The 20,686-nt window shown below is 43.4% G+C and overlaps 1 protein-coding gene across 1 annotated transcript; it reads right to left on the bottom strand.

Moving 5' to 3' along the window:
- Window positions 1-9,317: 9,317 nt before the first annotated feature.
- Window positions 9,318-20,467, bottom strand: capn12 (calpain 12). The gene is made up of 22 exons (XM_076036167.1): window positions 19,998-20,467; window positions 19,008-19,077; window positions 18,374-18,492; window positions 16,026-16,159; window positions 15,726-15,897; window positions 15,553-15,636; window positions 14,475-14,560; window positions 14,300-14,377; window positions 13,733-13,923; window positions 13,357-13,634; window positions 13,259-13,270; window positions 13,055-13,134; window positions 11,768-11,890; window positions 11,455-11,491; window positions 11,264-11,335; window positions 11,114-11,159; window positions 10,765-10,826; window positions 10,360-10,428; window positions 10,187-10,265; window positions 9,979-10,095; window positions 9,750-9,802; window positions 9,318-9,640 (listed from the first exon to the last, which is right to left on the bottom strand). The coding sequence occupies exons 1-22, from the start codon at window positions 20,196-20,198 to the stop codon at window positions 9,614-9,616; spliced, it is 2,190 nt and encodes a 729-aa protein (XP_075892282.1). The 5' UTR covers window positions 20,199-20,467; the 3' UTR covers window positions 9,318-9,613.
- Window positions 20,468-20,686: the final 219 nt, after the last annotated feature.

The raw sequence follows: 20,686 nt of genomic DNA on the forward strand, positions 1-20,686 counted from the left end.
CGTAGTTACTTATATTCCATTCCTTGTTGTGTTCACATATATGCTCAGACATAAGGCTCGTGGAAGTATTGTGCAAAATACAGCTGAAGTGTGAACTTTTGTTTCAGCGTTACCCAGTGCATCTCATTGAAAACTGGTCACTATTTTTATTAGATGCAAATGAAATGAAGTGGTTGTACTTTAAAAAAACAGACACTGCTGTAGTCAGATGAAATTAAAAAAAAGTGGAGCCAGTAGAGACCGAATATCTTTAGAAGACTGCTGACACAGCAAGGAGGTGATGTGCACTCCCTGACCTCGGCATCAGCCTAAATGCTTGTTCTGTTTTTATGCCAATTCAGCTTTGCTTTAGCTAGGCAGGGGTCATCGGGTTCGAAAGGGCTGCCACTTCACACTCCAGAGATCCACCTCATGGACAGTCAATGTCCTTATTCCCACGACACTTCAAGTCCCCCGAGGGAGAGGTGGTCGCACAACTTATGGCTTCCCAGTTTTTCTGGTTCCCTTGCTCCAGCTCTCTTCTCTGCTGTTTATGCTCATGGTCTTGTGTTTATATGGTTACAAACCTTGTGGCTCTCTCGCAGTTAAATAAGAGCTTGTCTGTTTACCGGGTCCCACACAGCACACACGCACGGCAAGAGTTTACAATGATGTGTTTAAGAAGGAAATACATTCAGATGTTCATGCGTCACCACCCTATCTGTGGGCTTTTCTGAGACAAAGGACTTCTCCTGTCATCTTATTTCATTTAGAAAAGGAGCATCAGGCCCCTTAAACTCATTTCCAGATAGGGTAGGCGGTTGACCATGGTATACCTGACCCACTGTAAAGAGGCTTTTAGAAACACAAACTACGAGGACATTGTGCAATGGGAAAGTGACTGTAAAATTCTGCACCTTCTGCATCTTCTTTGTTATGTAATTGTGGTACCGTCCCAAGCTCAGTGGTTCACAAGCACAAGTGGCATCATTAAATTTGAGTGTTTGGGCTATTACAGAAGGCAGTGGATGAGATACAGTATCCGTCTTTTTATTTTTGTGATGAAGAGCACCCATCAACGTCAGCATTGAGGTGCAGAAAGCCGAGCGGACGGATCTATTGTATCATGCACTGCATGGGAGTCAGATGCCTAAAGTTAAATGCAATCAGTGGGCCCGGTTATTCCACAGCTTTCCGTGACTCAGACAGAAGCTGCGCGTCAATCCTAGCCTACTTTTAACAGGCTCGCTGCCAGTCAGAGAGGCAGAGTGCCAGGGAGAGAAAGAGACGCCAGGAAGAGGGTGAGAGAGGATGAGATCAAAGGGGACACAGTATATTTAGGAAAACACTGTTATGAAATCTGACGTGCGAGCACTCACATAGGAGTTTTTGCGATTTTCATCGTCAACACATATTTTGCTGTCTTACATTCCATCACTTCCTTTTTCACAGTGATGTTGACCGAAGGATATTAATCACTGTAACCTCACTGTGTGGTCAAGTGTCCCAGCATGACATGACAGTGAGAGACAGCAGGTGCAGTAGAAGGATCCTGGAAATAAAGCATTTCAAGGATACAGAGATTATTCATTTATTTTTTCTTATAACATGCATATACATGTAGTCATTTTTTAAAAATGTGTTTTGTACCCTCCTTTAAAAAACAAACATCTTATTTGCTCAACTTTAGTGCTACAGTTTGATTTAGACTTTATCATTTAGTCATTTAGACTAATCTCCAATGACTGCAAAGATGAAAAATCCAATATAATAATTAAGAATTGTATTGAAAGACTGTTTTTGCCTACAAAGATGCAACCCCTAAGAACCTCTAAAAAAATGTCATCTGCTGTCAGATGTTCAATCATCTTAAATTATTGAACATCTGACAGCAATAACGCAATAATAAATAAGCCTTTCTTTTTTTTTTTTTTTTTTAACAAAAATTGATTTAAAGCAAAAAAAAAAAAGAAGAAAAAAAGACAGCTGCACATAACCTCCCTCTGTGACTGTAGCAGCTGACATAATTTGGAAAGCAGTTTGTGGGATTTAGTGGTACCTAGTGGTGTGGTAGGAGATTGCAAACCCCCATTGCCTCATCCTTCCTTGGTTCAGAAGTGTCTTGATGTTCAGACCCCGGAAAATTTCCAGAGAATGCTCGACAATTTTGTCATCAAGTAAAGTTTCTCCTGGCATCAGCCAAACACAGCTTTTCTCCTCTGGACTGCCAAGTGGCGAAGCGTGATTCATCTTGTTTCCACCACCACAGTTAGGACGTGCTTCGCACCTGGCATTGATTGCTTCACAGGGGAAATTCTGCACTTTCCAGGGGGTACTAGGAATGATTGAATAGATTCTTAACTCAATGGAAAAAACTGATTTGTGTTTAAGTAACACAAAAAGAAGCAATATTACATTTTGGAACTTAATTTAAAAGTGTGGAAATAGCTATAGAATGAAGGAAAGGCAACATATACTGAACTGATGACATCTAGTGCCGTAGAAATACAAAATATACCAAAGTGACCTAAATCTTAAAATTGTTTTCCCAAAAAAAGTATTTCCAGCCACTTTCATGATTCACAGAAGCGGTAATCTTGTGTGGCGCTTTGAAATACTTCAAACAAACAATATTGTTGGTGACGTGTGTGTGTGTGTGTGTGTGTGTGTGTCTGGAACTGCTTTGCTCTCAATGGCTGCCCATTTCATTTAGCTCCCAATGAAAAACATGCATTCTTGTGCTATTTTCTTAGGCAGTTTGGAAATCTGAGTGACGCTCACATTTCTTCATGCTTGAGCACCTGTTGGCCCCATATTTTGATTTGGAGCTTCTCTTCATATGATAGTCGCCCAGGGAGGTCATTGGACGACCCTATTTCTTTATCCTGCATTCTAGACTATTTTACGGTATCTCTGATGACACCATCTGTGTTTCAGCACATTGCATTGTTAGCGCTTCTAACATGAGGATCATAAAGACAAATCCAGTGTGCCTATTCTGAAATGTAGTATTTAAACCACATGCAGCCGTTACAACCAGCCCCCCAGAATCCAAGATGGCGGCCCATTCATTTCAATGAAGTTGCTCACCCAGCACATACTGTATGACGAAATTCTTTTTTGACTTCCACATTAATGGGCTCATAGAGCATCATGCCGAGCATCATGCCTCTGTAACTCACATGGTCTATTATGGCCAATCAGAACAATTCTGGAGAATGCCACTTACAGACACGTTAGGATGCAGCCAATCAGAACGAGCTGAGACAAAGCACGTACGACGTCGTGACGCCATGCTTATCATTTTTTTAAACGACTAAAAGACCATCATTTAAAAACCTACAATAGAAAGATTTTCTATGAATCATGTTTCAGGTCACAGTTGTCCTGTCAGCCGTTTTAAAGGCGTTTATTTTTGTATTGCAGTCTATGGGAAAAACGCTTTTTGGTCCCATGGGATTTTGTTTTTCTTTTGCTGCAGTACCTCCAGTGATCACTAGGAAAATCGGCACGCTGCCATATTGCCAGTCTGGTCCCCAGTTCTTATAATACATCCATGGTTACAACCTGCTACAAAGATGTAGTGGTCAAAAGGGCATTGTTACGCCAAAAAAACGAACGATACACCAGTGAGATTTTCATTCATTTTTCTTTCAAAAAATCACAGCTTGAAAGCGGGACCTAGTAATTTTGCAACGTTCTCCACAACGCGGTGAGTAACCGTTCATTATTTATCCGAGTGACACATCTTCTACCTGGACGAGTAGGGCGAATCCCATCTTCATTATTCTCCCCCACACAGCCGTTATCCCCTCATTTCTATATTGTTTTATCCTGCTTTCCTCACTACCCCCTCCCCACCTCTCCTCTCCTCTCCTCCTTACATAAACGCTGCCCTATTTTTTTTAAGGGACCAGTAAGTAATAAGAATAAAAGGAACGAGTGGGTGTGGAAGAGGGACTGTTAGAGGGTTGGAGCAATGAAGAGAAAGGGGGAGGGAGTGGGACCGAGGAGAGTGCTCTGAGTACACTGCACACGTCAGGAAGACACAAACCTGCATGAGTCCCTGTCTTCGCCCCCACCTCACTGACCGTATGTGCCCACACAGTACTCTGCCTATCTGTCTTCCAGTCTGTCCATCCATCCATCGATCCATCCATATATCTATCTATACTTAGAATTGTACCAGCTGATAGACATGTCATTAGTTCAACACAACCAATATATACAGTGAATCATTTGGAACAACCTTGGTGTAGTCACATAGGCATCTTCTAAACACACATTTTCTCCTGGTCCTGAAATCATTACGCGTCTGAAATTCTTACCCAACCTGTCTAACAGCAACCGCCTCAATGTCTTGTCTGGGATCTTTGTGTGACCAGAGGCCTGTTGACGAACAGCCTTTGCCTGGAATCTTGAAGAAAGCGAGTAGTTACACTGTAAATTCTTGAGGGCAGACCGTCTTCTGTCGGCTTTGAACTCCTCTCTTCAACCGTGACCCAGGCCGCCGTCCATATTTGTTTTCCGCAAACGCTCACATTTCAGTGCCAGCCTTCTCTAAACTTCCAGGGCTTAAATCTGTATTTTTCCGAACAGACCAGCAAGTCGTGAGTGTATTGATCGTCGTCCCTCCCCTGGACTATGCATCACGCATTTGTCAACAGGCCGGCGTTTGTAGATAAACTGTGCAAATGGCAACAAGGTTCATAAAACCACATTTGCGCACGTTAACTTGAGAAACTAGTTCAGGGCAACAAACAACGAGGATACAGCGTTTGAGTCATGAGCGGAATTTCAAACATGCTAATGACTGACGGCAGCAGTTTTGGCAGCGTTTTCACCCCAAAGCCTTTCGTGTATTGTTTTTAATCTGATGCTTATTGAAGGATTACTTGTTCTGTGCAGAACCTAATGGGAGCAGCTGTAAGTAGTTTAGTTTAGTGTTGTTTGTTTAGTAAGACAGCTGTGGTCTCAACCCACATACCTTTGTGAGTGGTTATCTGAGGGAAACTTCTGTGTTTAAAAGAACTGCTGATGCTCAGAGAGGCTCAGAGTGCTGGTGTTGATTTCTGCTCTGCCAGAGGATCTGAGAAGAAAAAGAACAAATGGAAATTTCTTTCCAAAGAGTGGCGCCGAGCCAAAACCTAAAGTAGATGTAAGCAAAAGTTTTGAGGAAAAAAGGAGGTGAGAAAGAAGTAAGAAAGCAGTCGGCATTGCATTTTTTATTTTTTATTTTTATAGCTGAATTGAAGCTTTCATTGTTTAGTGCTCACATCTCATAGAATAAAAATGCAAAAAAATCAGTTTCAGTGTTTTAATAAGCTAATTTATGAATATCTGCTAATCTGTTCTTTTATATCGCCCCTTTGGCGCAAATTTAACAAAAAATGGTTCAAAACACAAAAACCCAAGAAACCAAATTCACAAACTAATTTAGCATAAAAGACACAGGGGACTTATGGAGACTATCGATGACCCTATGACACATATAAAGGGGGGCAAGGACTAGTTATAAGAGGGCAGGGGGACACAGGTGAGAACAATCACAACACAATGGAAGACAAGACTATCAAAGTAAAACAGGAAGTACGACAACAGCGAGTTAAGTAACTAATCTAGTTTTCATATTCCAGGGTTGCACTGTTAGTGTCAGTATTATTCAGTATTAAAATGACTGAACACCCTCGAGCAAAACACCATTTGTTCCATTTTCAGTAGAATCCATGTAAGAAGCAAACATTTTTGGCTTCTGGTTGTTGCAACATCTCTGAATTATTTCACCAAATATTACAAACATTACAGACGATACCTACACAAAGCGTCTAACGGCCTGGGCCAACGGATGCAACACGGCGCCGTGCCAGTACCACACACGCGAGCGCTGCTCTGGAACTATCAAGTCTTCACGCCTCGCAATCAAAACACGCTCAGCAAATACAGCCCACATCCCATGACAGCACAGACTCCCCGTCTTTAAATTCCCCTGCTATGACGACTGAGATCGCGCTGCTCATCAAATTTATGCGTGAGCAAGCCCGGGCTAAATTTGCAACCGGGGAGCCGGCTTACGCAATCCACCCAGGTCTCCTTCTGTCTATACAGTGACTTAAAACCTCACTGTTCTCCAAAGCATCCCAGCCCTCCCCGAGATCTCCACACCCACACCACACACTACAACTCTATACGCCACTATTCCTGGACCAGCCCCCACCGCTGCGCCACAGAATAACCGGCACCTCCAAGAACAGACGCCAAGCTGTCAGAGCATCATCACATCCCACAGGATGGAGGGGTAGAGGAGGAGGGAGGGAGGTGGTAGGGGGGCGGCATTGGGAGCAGGTGGAGGGATGAGCACAAAGACAAAATAAATACCCCTCCTTTGAAGGAGGAGCACAGTTTACATTTATAGCCTTCTGGATCACACAGACTGTTTCTCTTCCTTTGGCTCTGACGCCAGTCGCTCTCCGTCAAGGTTTTGTTTGTTAGATCTCGGCATCCGCTGCATGTTCACCGCCGCGGCTCTCAGGCCAGGGTAGCTTCACGTCTCTACGTTTTTACCTTTCCAACAAATTGCTCTGTGTCGTGCTGTTGTATTCTATGCTCTGTGCTGTTGTTTTAAGTTCAGAGCTCTTTGTTTTGAGTTGGTGAATGATTAGCACTGTTGCCTCTCAGCAAAATGATCGTGGGCTCGATCCCGAGTCCTCGGGGCCTCTCTGTGTGGATTTTCAATGTTCTCGGTGTGCCTGCGTGGGTTCTCTCTGCGGATTCCACCCCCCCGGCTTACTCCAGAAACATGCACGTGAGGCGAATTGAAAACTCTGAAGAAGAGTGAGTGCCCTGCGACAAACTGGCAACCCTGTCTTCCCCTGAAGACAGCTGGGATAGGCCGAGGGCATCCCAACAACCAGGAGTGCAGTAGAAGCGGTGGCAGAAAATGAATGGATGGATGGATAGTTATTGCACTTCCAGTTGAAATTTTGGCTTCAAGGAGCATTATTCTTCATGCTTAAATACATTTTTGTTTTCCTTATTCATTAGATTAGTGATTAGATTAGATTGAACTTTATTGATCCCAAATTGGGAAAGTAGACTGTTGCAGCATTAGTCTTTTATCATAAGTTCGTCATTGCAAAATTATTTGGAGAGTCACATACTTTACAAACCTATGAGGCCACCTGGTGGGAAATGAGTTAACACTCTGAACCCATTGGCGCAGTGCACAGCGAAAAGCTTTGGAGGGATTTATGGATTTTGCTTTTTTTTTTCTTATTTCGCAATTTTTTTAAAATTATTCTGTTTCTATTAATACCCTTTTCCTCTGAGAGGATGTGGTTTTTTTTTTTTACTTTATGAAAGACCTCGAGTTGAACTTGCTGAGTCGTGCAATTAGCTTAAGGTCTGAGCTCAGTCGTGACGTGTCCAATATCTTAAAGGCACACACAGTAGCATTTAAAAGGGATCCTCTCACTGGCATAAAATGGACTATAAAACATATTTTTGTGAGGCCGGGACTAGAGGCAGGACTCAGACGCAGAGGCCAAAAGTAAATTTATTACACTCGCAACTGAAACTCAGATCAGAGTGATCAAACAATTAGGCTATGAAACTCCTATGATTTCTAAGCTATCGGGGAGAGATAATTAAGAGAACAGAAAATCGCTCTCGAGGAGGCCAAAGTCCATATAATCAAAACTAAATCTAGTCTAAGAAGTTTACAAAATCAAAATCACTCACAAGGAGGAAAAGGCAAACGGCTAAACTACAAATAATAATCTACTTTACAGAAGAAGAAGGAACTTAAAACATAAATCAACGAACAATATCTATTTGCTCATAACAAAACTTATCGTTAACAAAAAGAAATAACTAGATCTCGTGGAAGACCTGGCTTACAGTGTAATCGTTGCGCTGCGGCTGTGAGCAGGCCCAGGGCTGGCCGTGACAAACAAAGACACTCTGGCACAAGACAAAGGAAACGCAGACTTTTTCAACACACAGGGTAACAAGGCACAGGTGGAAACAATTGGGTCAGACGCACAGGTGGCACATGAGGAGGGGGGCGTGATCTGAAGCGAGAGGAAGCTGAGTTAGGCTGTCAAAATAAAACAGGAAATGACGAGACAAAACCCCAAGACAAGACAAAACCTCACCACGGTGTGACAATTTTGTGTCTAGCTTTATAAGTGTGCCTATATTTTGCCCATAACACAGCTACAATATCCAAGAGCAGGGTTTTATTTGTTTATTAGGCTTGTTTTTAGTGAAAGTGCAAGATATTTATATGTAGTGACCTTAAAAGGGGGTCATGCCAGGGACATTGAACCCTTAATGACATGAGATATATTATGGACGCAAATGTGTTACTTGTCTTCAGTCACCACATCTGTACAGAGGACTGCAAAGGTTTCCAGAACCTTTTGGAAGCATCTTTCTACAAGCCGTCAGACTGTGGTTGTCACACTAGTGGACCACATGCAGAGCTGAACACAAAAAAACAAGAGACCCAAATCAGAGAGATTAGACCGCTGGGAGACACGACGAAGCCATAATTGAAAGTAACGCCAGGGCCTCCCGATCTGGCTAATACACTGTTCCCTCCATCACAATCCAGACAGACTGTCGGTGAGGACGACCTGTGTGTAGCTGCGTGATAATGAAGAGGGAGAGTCGCTATTAATAGCGACATGTGTAGCAAAGGGCATTTGTTCACTCTTGCATGTGCGTACGTGTGTGTATGTGTGTGCGTGCGAGCATCTGGCTGAGAGGAGGTAGATTGTGAGACTCAGACAGTCAGTAGAGGACCAGCGATCGGGGTGGTGGTGGTGGTGGTGGGGGGGGTCGGGGGGAGGGGGTTGAGGGAGCGAGCGAGGAAACGTAGTGGAGGAGGGGGCGAGTGCGTGTTGACGCTGTACGTGGCGTCAGTGCGATAAGAATAGAGACGGTGCGCGTAGCGCTACTGAGACATCACCCTCACACCCTCAGTGGGGCAGGCAGAACTCGCTCTGACTGTGTCAGTGAGTGTGTGCGTGCGTGTGTGTGTGAGCAAATACTACCCAGGGTGTGCTCATGTGTACATGGATGACTAAAGTGTTGGGGTTGCTGGGATTTATTTTTTTTTCCACCCAGTTGTGTAATAACGGTTTTGTGTGCCATTTTGGTGTGTTTTCGCGAACACCTTTGCTCTTGGAAAGAAGGCCAAGAAAGCAGCTAATAACCTGGATTATGGTTTAATTATATGCAAGTGTAGTATAATTCACTACTGTATCATCTTCTACATTAAACACTGATATCCGTGCATTAGTCTTTCTGTGCAGATAAAGAATATCACAACCCAGTTGTTACTTTGCACCTTTAATTGTACAATGAAAGTTCGAACAACCGTCCAATTGCCAGTTAACTTGTACGATGACATAGCATTTGACTGTTCTTTATTTCTTTCTTTCATCATCGCAAGAAAGTAAGACAGTCAGTAGAGGACCAGCGATCTAACTTAAGGGGAACTTAGGGGGACAGTTTTTGGTAAAGCTCTTTGTGTCTCCTCTCTACAATACCAAAACATTGTTGCTACACTGGGTCCTGGCTTTGCACATCAGTATAGTGTGGACCCATGGACGGCCTCCAGCAAGTGTCTTCACACTGTCAGGAACTGGAGCAGCCACTGTGTTGGGACAACAGAGAGCAGACAGATTAGAAGTAAAAGAGTTCAAATCCGGTTAAGTCCATTTTGGCGGAAATCACAGAAAAATAAAATGTGTGCATTGACTCACAGCGTTGATCCCTCTGTCTTTCACTTCCTGGCTGCTCTCTGATTCATACAGAGCTGAGGAGCAGAGGTGACACAGTGACTAGCTGCTTTTCGCAAAACCAAGAAAAAAAAAAGAAGAGGCCCTTTTCCAACTTAGCGCATGCAACCACGACCGGACCCCTTGGAGTTTTCAACAGTTTGTTCCGAAGTGTGGTGCGGTTTGTGTTTGCGTGAGTCAGTGTGTGCGTTACCAAAGAGCTTGCGCAGTCGGGTGACACACGACACAAAGCTGTGGAAGGCCATGTGCAGCTCGCCAGAAGCAAAGCGCTCGGAGAGCAGCTGCACTATCTTGCCGTCGCACTGCATCCCTGTAGGAAGCGGAAGTGTGGAGTGAGGAGGGCTTGCGTGCATTTTGTCGCTCTGTGTGTGCGCGCGTATGTGTGTGCACAGTATAAATACCGACAGCTTCCAGCGCTGAGCTGAACTCAAAGGGGCTCATCGCTCCAGAGGAGTCCTCGTCAAATTGAAAGAAGATGGACTGAAAGGGAAGATTGCACCCAAAACCTCACAATTGTGTTTACTTTCTGTGTCATCATCATACTTTTCACACACAAACACAGACCGTCAAGTACCTGCAGACTGCGTAAGCTGGACAGCAGGGTTTCTGCTTGCTTTCGGCTGAGGCTGGAGCGTCCCTTGGACTGCCGGCAGAGTTAAGGATCTCTTTAGAAGGCATGAAGTTAGAGATGAAGAGAGATGAAGCGAGGAGGGAGATCAGCGGGATGGTACAGATGACTCAAACAGGAGGACTTGAGTGAGAGTTAAAAACCCTTTGTCTTGCCACGGTGTGGGAAACTGTGGGTTGTAATTTGAACTGGTGTGTGTGTGTGTGTGTGTGTGTGTGTGTGTGTGTGTGTGTGTGTGTGTGTGTGTGAGCTTTGTAATTTCAGCAGACTGTAATAAAATTGAGGTCAGAGAAGATTCCCACTTCAAGAAACACTGTATTTGATAAATACTGAGGACAAAGGGAGGGATACATCTTCTCCAAAGATGAGCTGTCTGCACGTCTCCAGCGGCAGATGGTAATCTTTGTCCAGAGCTGCAATTAGGAGATGTTGGATTGATGCACAGAAAGAAAAGGCAGGTTAAATCCATGAAAGGTCGCGATGAGGACATGGATTAGTCGCGTTCATTCGTAAACATCACTGCACTCTATTTGACTGCACCTAAGAGCCTCAGTCTAGACTGGGCGACCTCTGGCGCTCAAGCGCTGGAGGCACCATATCACAACTTTGCTCCCATCTAGTGGTCGTTAAGTGTAGTGAAACGTTTTTTTAAAGCCTTTATGTTTTCAGATCGTCCGTGAATGTCTGGATGACTCGGCACCTGAATTGAACAGCTTCATGAGGTCCTTGGCATTAAGTTTGTCGTCCTGCAGAGAAAAACAGACGAACTGTACTTTAGTTTACAAGTCCAAAATGAATTAGCTTTACACTTCACCCAGTCAGGGTGAGGACTTCAGTGAAGACTTCTCACAGAGCCGGCCGCCTCATCAAAAGTCTTCTGAACCCTGATGTGATCCTCCGGTAGGACAGGAGCTGCCATAACCTATTTGGCAAACAACAACATTAACAGCTAAATATTAGCCTAGCATGTCCTCTGGTTATCAGTTACATGGTGTGTGTTTTTTTGAAGTGAACCCAACCTAAACCTCATTCTGAACTCACCGGGAGGAAGTTAAAGGAACAGGTGAAGTCCTGGGTGCTGGAACATAAAAAAACAAACAAACAATCAAACTGTCAGTTGATTGTTTTTCCAACAGTTTCAAAGGTTCAGTTGCTAAGGATAATAACTGGTACATGATTCACCTTCTAAATACGAATAAAAAGGCATAATGTGCAAAATAAATAAATAAAAACAGTTAGTTATAGTTACTGGATAAATACTGGAAGTGTGCAACAACATTTTGCCTGCATGGCAGTGGGGAAGGAGAAAAATTCTCTTTTTCTTTTCAAACGTGGCAAGTGAACGTCATCCTACCCCAGAGTGTTTCCAGTCTTGGAGAAGATGCGGACAAAGAACTCTCCTGGCTGATTGGGTCTGTATGTGGACGCCACAATGATGTAGTTACCCGGGTCCAGGTGCAGCTTCCTCCACACACCCCTAAGGGACAGAATGATGAAGTGGTTGGTGACTTCAAACAAGTTTCTCCGGCTGCATGAAGATGTCTTTCCTATTTTGACAACGACTTTGATAATGACACACATTTACTGACTGGTATTAGTTTGGGGAATTCCAGTTCAGCCAGTTCATTTGCCTTGCCATGAGGAGATGGCCGGTTCAACTCTCTAAAGGTTTGTTATTTACCATTTTAACCTTTAAAAATTCCACATTATTTAGCTCTGTTTGACTTGTTTTGAATCTGATTTTTTTTATTTTTTTATGTTATCACTAATTTAAGTCGTTACATTGAGTTTAAAAAAAATACATTTTCTAACATCAATAAATTGCTGTAGCCCATGTTTTCATTGCAGGGAATGTAGCCACGTGTTTGTGGAACCACTCTGCTACTAAAAGCAGATAGACTAAAACAAGAATAAAAGAATGCATAGATCTGTTGTGTTACTCCCAGCATCCACAGCAACCAGCGCTTTCTCACTGCTGTAAATTAATCAAGAGTAACGTTTTGCTCAGTCTCCACTCTCCTTGAAGGTGTTTAACTCCTGAGTTGTCAGTAGGTGGCGATCAAGCAGAGCTTCCCTAAAGCACCTGACAGCATTTCAGCATGCCTGCCCATCATTCTTTGCCTAGAGAGCCACGAAATACTACCATTTGCTCCCCAATATAATAATTGTATTTGACTCATTTCACATTGTTTAACTACTTGATGTTATGAGGTTATAATTATATTTTATTACAGTCAATGAAAAGCCTGATTGAAAGGCTCCTGCTCGACAGTTATTTCAAACATAAGGTTGAAATGTGATTTTCTGTCATTTATTAAGCGAGATCATTGCTCTACTTCTAGTATTTATTGTGGCGCCGAAGTCTCACAAAGCATCAGATTATTAACGTTTTAATAGTAAACAGGTTTTTAAATAAGCTGAATCGGTGTATTTATTTCCAAGCCACTTCAGTTAGATTGTACCATCACTTTCTTGAACAAACTGTGTGTGCAAAACTTTTGGGTTTTGGGTTTTCAAGTCAAGGAAATAGAAAAAAACAAAAGATGTTGATGATGCTCCTGAATGAGTGGTGTCACTAAGTACACTGAAGAACACTGGAGGCAATGAAGAGGTCATGACTGATCGACTGATTCCTTCTTACCTCTGAGCTTTATATTTTCCGGAGCGACCGACGGGGCCAGTTTTCATGAAGAAGTTACGAGTCAGACACACTCCCTGAAGCTGCGAGAAGAAACATAAACCCCCGATGCAAAAATCACCAAAGCTAACGCAAATCTTAATTTAAATGATGAAATGATATCAGAGAATTTTCAAGTTGAAAATCCATTTTTTGTAGGATGGTCACCTCTGGGGAGATCTGTAAAGACAAATCACAAAAAGAAACCAGTCACGACTATTAGTGATGATGGCTGAAACAGAGAGGTGAAGCAGCGGAGGCGCCACCTTGTAGATGTGGAACGCGATGTACAGGAAGTGGACTTTGGCCTTCTGCCTGCGGTTTTTCTGCAGCAGCTCCACCAGCACCGTGCACTGCTTAGATCTCTTATCCTTTTTCTCTGCCCTCTTTTTCTCCTCTTCGCTCGGCGCGTCAGCACCACCGTTGCTGCTGTCAACGTCGTCCTCGTCGTCCCCGCCGCCGTCCTCATCGTCGTCGTCCTCGTCGTCGGATTTGTCCTGCTCCGTGAGGCTCAGCTCGAATTGAGGGTTCTTCCAGAAAGACTCTTGAGTTCAACAGTGAAAAAGAAGAGAGGCCATCGTGAGGTGATTTGATTTGATACAGGATACAGCTCGAATCCACCGTTGACGGTGATAAACGCACTTCTGTATCTGCGGCTGCCGCCGGCAGAGCTCCCCGGTGCCCAGCGCCCCTCGTGCTCGCTGATGGTCCAGGTCGAAGGAGAGGCGGGAGAAGTGGGAGAGGCCGGATGGTTCTCTTCCACAAGTGTGTCTGGATTCACGCTACACAGCTCCACGATGTCGAACAGCCTGGAGAGGTCGTCCGCACTGATCCTAGCAGAGAGCGAGAGACACTGGAGGTTTTTAGACGGAATGTCTTACTTTGACAAAAGGCAAATTCTATTGCACGTTAGAGGCAAATGATAATTTGATTTTGGTTCTCTTGTGCTCTGTCAATTAACTGTTGTTGTTTTTTTTTTGAATTATAGTGAACTCAAACTGTTTCTTTTTATGTTAAAGTTCAAGTTTAGACTTACTTTTTTTTTAAATAAAATGATATTTTGATACACTTATCATAAACCGGACTGTAAAAGCATCATCTTCACATTTTCAATTAGTGGAGAAATTTTGAACCGTCCTAATAAGTTGAGTCACACTGTATTACGGATCCAGGTGTTACATTGTAGAGATTTGTTTTTGTGCCACATACCAGAACTCTCCGTCTTCTTTCTTCTTCAGCTCAATTCGTTTCTTCTCGGCCGCGTCCACGTCATTCCACTCCTTTCCCCTGCGGTGACACACGCAGCAGGCGCAGAGAATTTAACACCACTCGAGGTCCTTAGCGACTTTCTCACGGAGCACTCGCTAACAGACAGCGCCTCCACCTGTCACTCCAAGGGCCGCGGTATTCGACGAAACCCCACGGGTTCCTGAGCCTCAGCAACAAGATCTCATCCGAGGATTTCATCACCTGAACGGAAGAAGAGAGCAAACGTCAAACTGCACTTTTTGGCCTCCTTTTTTAACTGTTGATTGATTATAAATACCTGGTAAATGATTTTTGATAAGTCATTTTTTTCTTATTTTTCAGTATTAACTTAGACCTCAGCCTGGTCTTTATAAAGGTAGAACACAGCTGGCTGTGTGTGTTTTCACTAAACTGGGATCAGTGAGGAAGCATTGCTCTTTATGACATCATAAAGGGCTGATTTTCAGAAGCCTGTGTCGAACACACACAATTCTGTGGAACAAGCAATTTCTGGAAAGTTCAAAGTCAGAGACGGAGGCACTTTTGGAAGACATTGCTAAAGTGAATTGTACATCATATTCAGCCAGGCTGTATCCTCATTCACAGCATCACACCAATGGAATACAATACCACAATCAATCAGAGGGTCTCCGTCATATCACTCTTTTAAAGTCAACGCAATGGACTAGCTTGTTGACGCCCAACCATTTGAGCCATAGTAGTACTACTGCTAGTAGTACTGATAGTTTTGCTTTGTTAATGTGAATACTTAATGATAATGACAATACTTATCAGGCAATGCTTGTAATCATTAAGGTCATACGTATTGCCTGAGTGTTTTCTGCTTGAGTTTTTAAAAAAAATGTAATACTTTAATATTTAAAGCTTTAAAACTGTGCTTTAGTCAATGCGGCTTGTCTTGTGATGATTGTACTGTACTTTTATTTGTTTTATCTTTGTACTGTTTCTGCCTATCTGCCTTCATGCTGTCTTCTTGTCTATGTCTATCGCGTATTTGACTGAAGTGTCTATTCGCACCTGGCAAAGGGACTACCAATGGAAATTAGCCTTCAGCTAACTCGGGAATATTTACTTTCGTAAGGAATTGTTACGAAGCAGATGTGCTGGAGTTTCTTTACTGGGAAACAGACTTTGGAGAAAGACAAAGAAACATATTAGATGCAGTTTGCATAGTTTGTTGTTTTGGTACTGGCCTGTTCAGTGTCAGTGATGGCGTAAGCGTGGCCCTTTATGAGTCCGTCGTCTGTCACCTGACCAACCTCCCGGTGGCTCATCGCCTTTGAACACAAAGACACAAGGGTTGACACACAAATGTGGATCTGTGTGCAGTGTGTGTGTGTGTGTGTGTGTGTGTGTGTGTGTGTACCTGAATGAAGCAGCTGAGCAGGCTGCCCCGGGCTAGCGCGGCTGTCAGGATCCTCCAGAGGACTCGGGGGGTTCGAGATGACACCTGCATGGAGTAGGCGATCCCGCCGGTGAAATCCTCCATGCCCTCGGAGATGTTTCCCCCCTTCAGGCTTCCATAAGATCCGACCAGCCTACATACCGAGGGGTGAGGAAATCGTATTTTGCATTGACTGTCATTCCGCTAAACACGCAGGGAAAGGAGTGGGTGCTCACAGTCGCATTTACAAAGCACAAGCATATGCTGGTGGTGGCAACTGACTTGGCGTAGGCCTTCTCCACCAGGGCGCTCCAGTACTCGTTACGGGTGTGAGAGTAGCTGAAGAGCAGACGGCCCTCGCGCACTGGCAGCCTGTCATCCACAACCACCTCCACCCACTCACCATACTGCCAGAACTGCACAGGAAACACAGGCGGGCAGGCGGACAGACAGGGGGGAGAATTGTGAAACTGGGTCAGCGAGAAGCATAATTAAGTCAAGGAAAAACAGAAATTAACCTGCCGCCAGCGATATGTTTCGCCTTATGGAGGCAGCAGAGGCTGCAAGTTGGGATGTGACATAGCACCTTCCTTCAAAACGACGCTGGTTCCTTATTTGCGTGCTTGCGATCTTCAGATCTTAATGTGACCTCATAGCCTTAAACTTAATTACATACTATTACATTTTCTGGTTGCAAATTGGCAAAAAAAAAAAAAAAATGTTTTCATCAAATTGATTTTGATTTGCTGAAAAACATTCAGTCAACACCCTTTGTGACATCACAAAGTGACAAGTAAAATGAGTTTTTGCAAGACAAGAAAAGGATGTCATTTTCTCAGTTATTTTGAGCCTACTGACAGGATAGACTTATGTATTATGTATAAAATATATGTATACATATATATATATGTATATACACACATATATACTGTAAATATGTATGCTGTGTGTACTGTACATACGACAAAAGATACAGGAAATGTACATTCCAATCATGTATAATTAATGAATCTGTAATACACTGACTTTAAGACACTAACATTCACAGATCTTATGTTTAATGCGCCGATGTCGGCCTAATACAAAACGAGCCGTTCAGATCTGACAAACACATCCATCTCGACCTCGAATGCACCAGTTGACACCCTGGACTGAAGAAGCAGTTGTGTCTTATTGAGGGTGTACAGTAAACACTCAGCCAGTACACAGCAGTGGCCGAGGACAAGCCGCAACTGGCCTCTCATACCTACGAGGTGTGTGTTTGTTGCGTAGTGTCCCAAGGGTAGTGACTAGCTGCATGTCTGGACTGCTCTCCCACTCTCCCATCGCCCGAACAGAGCAAAATGACTTTCCAGTTCTTCCATCCTGCCTGTTGAGTCATGTCAAAGCTCTGAAGGACCTACATCCTCTGGGGCTAAAGTCCTGATAAATGGTCTCTTTCCAGCCCGCGAATTTGCTCCGACTTGCTTCAGGTGCCGCGCTAGGTCATTTTTTAAAAATTGTTCCGTGCATGTCAGGGAGAGGGATTTATAAACGCTTTACATTAGAATTACCACCCCTAATGCGGTGATAAAGATCTGGCTTTAATGTTTGTCTCTGATGACATGCGAGAGACTCGCCAAGCGATGAGTCTCGGATGAGTTGATACCTGTTTGATTTGTTCACTGAGGGCAAAAGGAATGGAAATGCAATAGGAGGAAGAGATGATACCACCGACAATAGGGAAAGCCAAAACAATATGACGGTTAAAATATTTGCTTTTTTTTAGTTTTAGTTTTTACTTTTTTTTATTTATTGAATCTTCTTGATGTTCAATTGAGAGAAAAAAACTACCGTTTCACACCTAAAGGACTTGTTCTTCCTCTCTTGCTGTAAAAGTTTGCCTGACCTTTGCCAGAGGCTGCATTGGCTACTTATCATTAACCGCACTAAATATCAGGCCATTAAATCACATCGGGGAAATTGTTGGCACAAGGTTTTGATAAGGAAGAAGATTTTACGACAACAGCGCAACGCTTCTTCTCTGGTGTCATAAACAACCCCACCCAAAAAATCTATCCATTTGTTCTTTTACAGAAATGTAACACTGTTTAGTACTCATCCTATGAATATTGGTCAGTAATAATCGTGAGATAATAAAACTGACGTGAGAAATGAAACGGACTTACATAACGCCACAGAATGATTTCCACATTGTGAAGAGGGAGCTCCAAAAGAACTCTACCAGCCAGGCTTTCATGTGTATATTTACATTTACATTTTATACCTTATCACTGCTAACATTTCATTACATTTGAACTGCGCTAACTTCTTTTTATGCCTTGTAAACACATAATGTTAATTTATGGTTCAGGGTTTCCCAGAGGCCCACTTGATTCGCAGCAAGCAGTAATAAATATTCATGAACAAACAAATAAATAGGGCACAAATATTAAATATATATATTCATATCCCAAGTATATATATATATATATATATATATATATATATATATGTATATATGTATGTGTATATATACATATATAGTAGCCAGCTCTCACCAGCATTAGAACAGAGATTAACAGATTTTCTAAAACAAGAGTAAAATGTTCATATAACAGCAGATATTCTAACCTGCGACCTGTACTAACCCTGAAATGGAAGATTCCCACATACGGTTTGGACATGCTCTGGTTGGGCGGGACCACCTTGACAAAGAGCTTGGGATGCATGGTGAGACAGGACAGGGCGGCCAGCAGCCAGCAGTTGCCTGAGTGAGAGAACAGAAAACAAAACAAAACAAAAAAAACATTGTTTTCCTGCATGTCACTCGATGTTTCTGCCTCCCTTTCCACACACCGCAACTCACACACAAACTTGCAAACTGCATTCCTCCTTTAACGGCAAACATCTGCACCGTATCGTTAACCTTTGAAGATGTAGCAGTCGGAGTTGGCCGATCATGGAAACACACCGTGGGTCATAGTTTAGATCATAGAATGCCAGAAAGGGGGGCAGCGATTGTTTAAAAGAACATTCTTGAATTCTTCACTTCAAATAGGAAACACGCAAAAAAAAAAAAAAAACTGTGAAAGACACAATGGGGGACAGATTCCACAAAAGTTTTTGGTTTGGGCCACTTTTTTTTTTAAATTTGTGTCACAAGTTCATCTTCTACCTAAGACCATGTGGACATTGGGTAAGAGGCTGCAGTAGTTAGTCTGATGTGCTTGGAAGAGGAGGTGGGGATGTGTGTGTGTTTGGATGTTTTCCTGCTGGACTCACCAAGCTGGCCCTGGCAGATGTCAGTGGTCCCAGTGGTGCCCTCCACAAACACTGCATTCTGACTGATTTCCTTCAGCAGGAGGGAAAAAAGGACAATGTGATATTCCTGCTGGATCACGATGACATTTGTCTGTTCGGGACAAGAGTTCATGCGCGGACACCATACGCTTCTGTTTAATCAGACAGAAATGAAGGATGTATTGATAAACGGCTCAACAGGCTTCGTCAGTGTTCGTCTGACTCTCTGTGCTTCTAAGTATGGGGCACAATGTTTTCTAAGATCTGGTGGTGGCACTGACTGGTTTGATGAGTGAAAATGTTTGGCGACATTATGGCCACGTGCCAAAGACAGAAAGTTGCTCAACATAAAAAAAAAAAAAAGGCCCTAGTCCCCCCTTTAAACAACAAGTTTTTCACCTTTTTGACAACGATTAAGAGACAGATTGACCTTTAAATTGTGTATAATGACATACAGTTGATTCAGAATCTCTTTTTGACATTTCATTTAAACAGTTGAGGCGGATTCGAAGCTAGTCATTTTATCGTGGGCCTGCCTGCCAGGTTTTTTAGCTTAACTTCCTCATGGGGGTGTGTTTATTAATATTGATATCATCATTACTGTTAGGCTAATCGTGAAAAACTGTTCATATAGTTTCATTTAAGTCAAACGTTTCCATGCATTTCTCCAGCAGGCTACAGAGGGCAGCAATCCAGGTGTCACTCAGGCCGGAGCCACACCTCAGTGAATCACCTGCAACTCAATGACCCGGAGAACAATTTCGTATGTCTGGTTGTTAAGCATCTGCAAAAACAACTCAACAGCAAATGTCCTGAAATTACAAGAAATTCCAGGATTTGTCTTGTTATGAAATTATGCACGCACTAAATGACTCACGTGTGCAGGTTTTATGGGCTATAGCTTGCAAGTAACTGCGACCTGAAGTTCACCACTCAAATAAAACTAGACAATGGGTGTGTGTGTTGACGCACCTTGGGTCTCTGCCACTTGATCTCCTTCTTTGGATCTGGATCTTCTGGCATAGCAATGGATACCTGCTCCGCTGGGAACGTTGGGTCGGAGAACAGTTTCCCGGACTTGAGGCACTCCTCCAGGAGCTTCCTGAAGTCCTGATCTTTAAATTTGATGGGGTTCCCAATAGAACCCAGAGGAGCTTTCCTGTCAGTCTCCATTCTGTCAGTGAATGCACCGTGAAAAGCCACCAGAACGAGTCTCGATAGCCGGGGCTTAAATAGTTTTCTGCGCACACCCTTCCCAGCAAGCACGGACCAACTCGGAGCGCCTCCCCGACTTCCAGCCCGACAAGGTATGCAGAGCGCTGGGGGCCGCGGAGAGCTGGAGTCGGAGTAATGACAAGGTGCCAGCAGCGTCTTTGAGCTCAGAAAATTTATTGTCCGTCATCACCATCATCAGCATGCGTGGACAGACGGGACGCACACATTCCTCGAGGCTTCAAAAGCGACAACTGACCCGGTCAACAGGATCTGACCAGGCACCTAACCAGCACCAGCAATTACAGCACTCAGCCATAACGACACTACTAGGCTGCTACTACTACTGCTAGGGTCATTCCAGAATTGGAGCACATTTTGGCTTCAAAATTCTTGAAAAATAAACCTTCACTTTTATGATTTTCTGCTACATATTTATCAATAATAGG

The sequence above is a fragment of the Nelusetta ayraudi genome, unplaced genomic scaffold (genome assembly GCF_046127955.1).
Source record: "Nelusetta ayraudi isolate G7.1 ecotype Tasmania unplaced genomic scaffold, CSIRO-AGI_Nayr_v1 ptg000048l, whole genome shotgun sequence".
Lineage (NCBI taxonomy): Eukaryota > Metazoa > Chordata > Actinopteri > Tetraodontiformes > Monacanthidae > Nelusetta > Nelusetta ayraudi.

What these genes read in the sequence shown, in the direction of transcription:
- capn12 (XM_076036167.1), bottom strand. Translation starts at nt 20,198, where the DNA reads ATGGAGACTGACAGGAAAGCTCCTCTGGGTTCTATTGGGAACCCCATC. An exon ending in TTGATGAGGCGGCCGGCTCT is followed by an intron (nt 11,160 to 11,263) that starts GTGAGAAGTCTT and finishes TTTTCTCTGCAG; the next exon opens with GACGACAAACTTAATGCCAA. An exon ending in AAGACAGAGGGATCAACGCT is followed by an intron (nt 9,641 to 9,749) that starts GTGAGTCAATGC and finishes GTCCCAACACAG; the next exon opens with TGGCTGCTCCAGTTCCTGAC.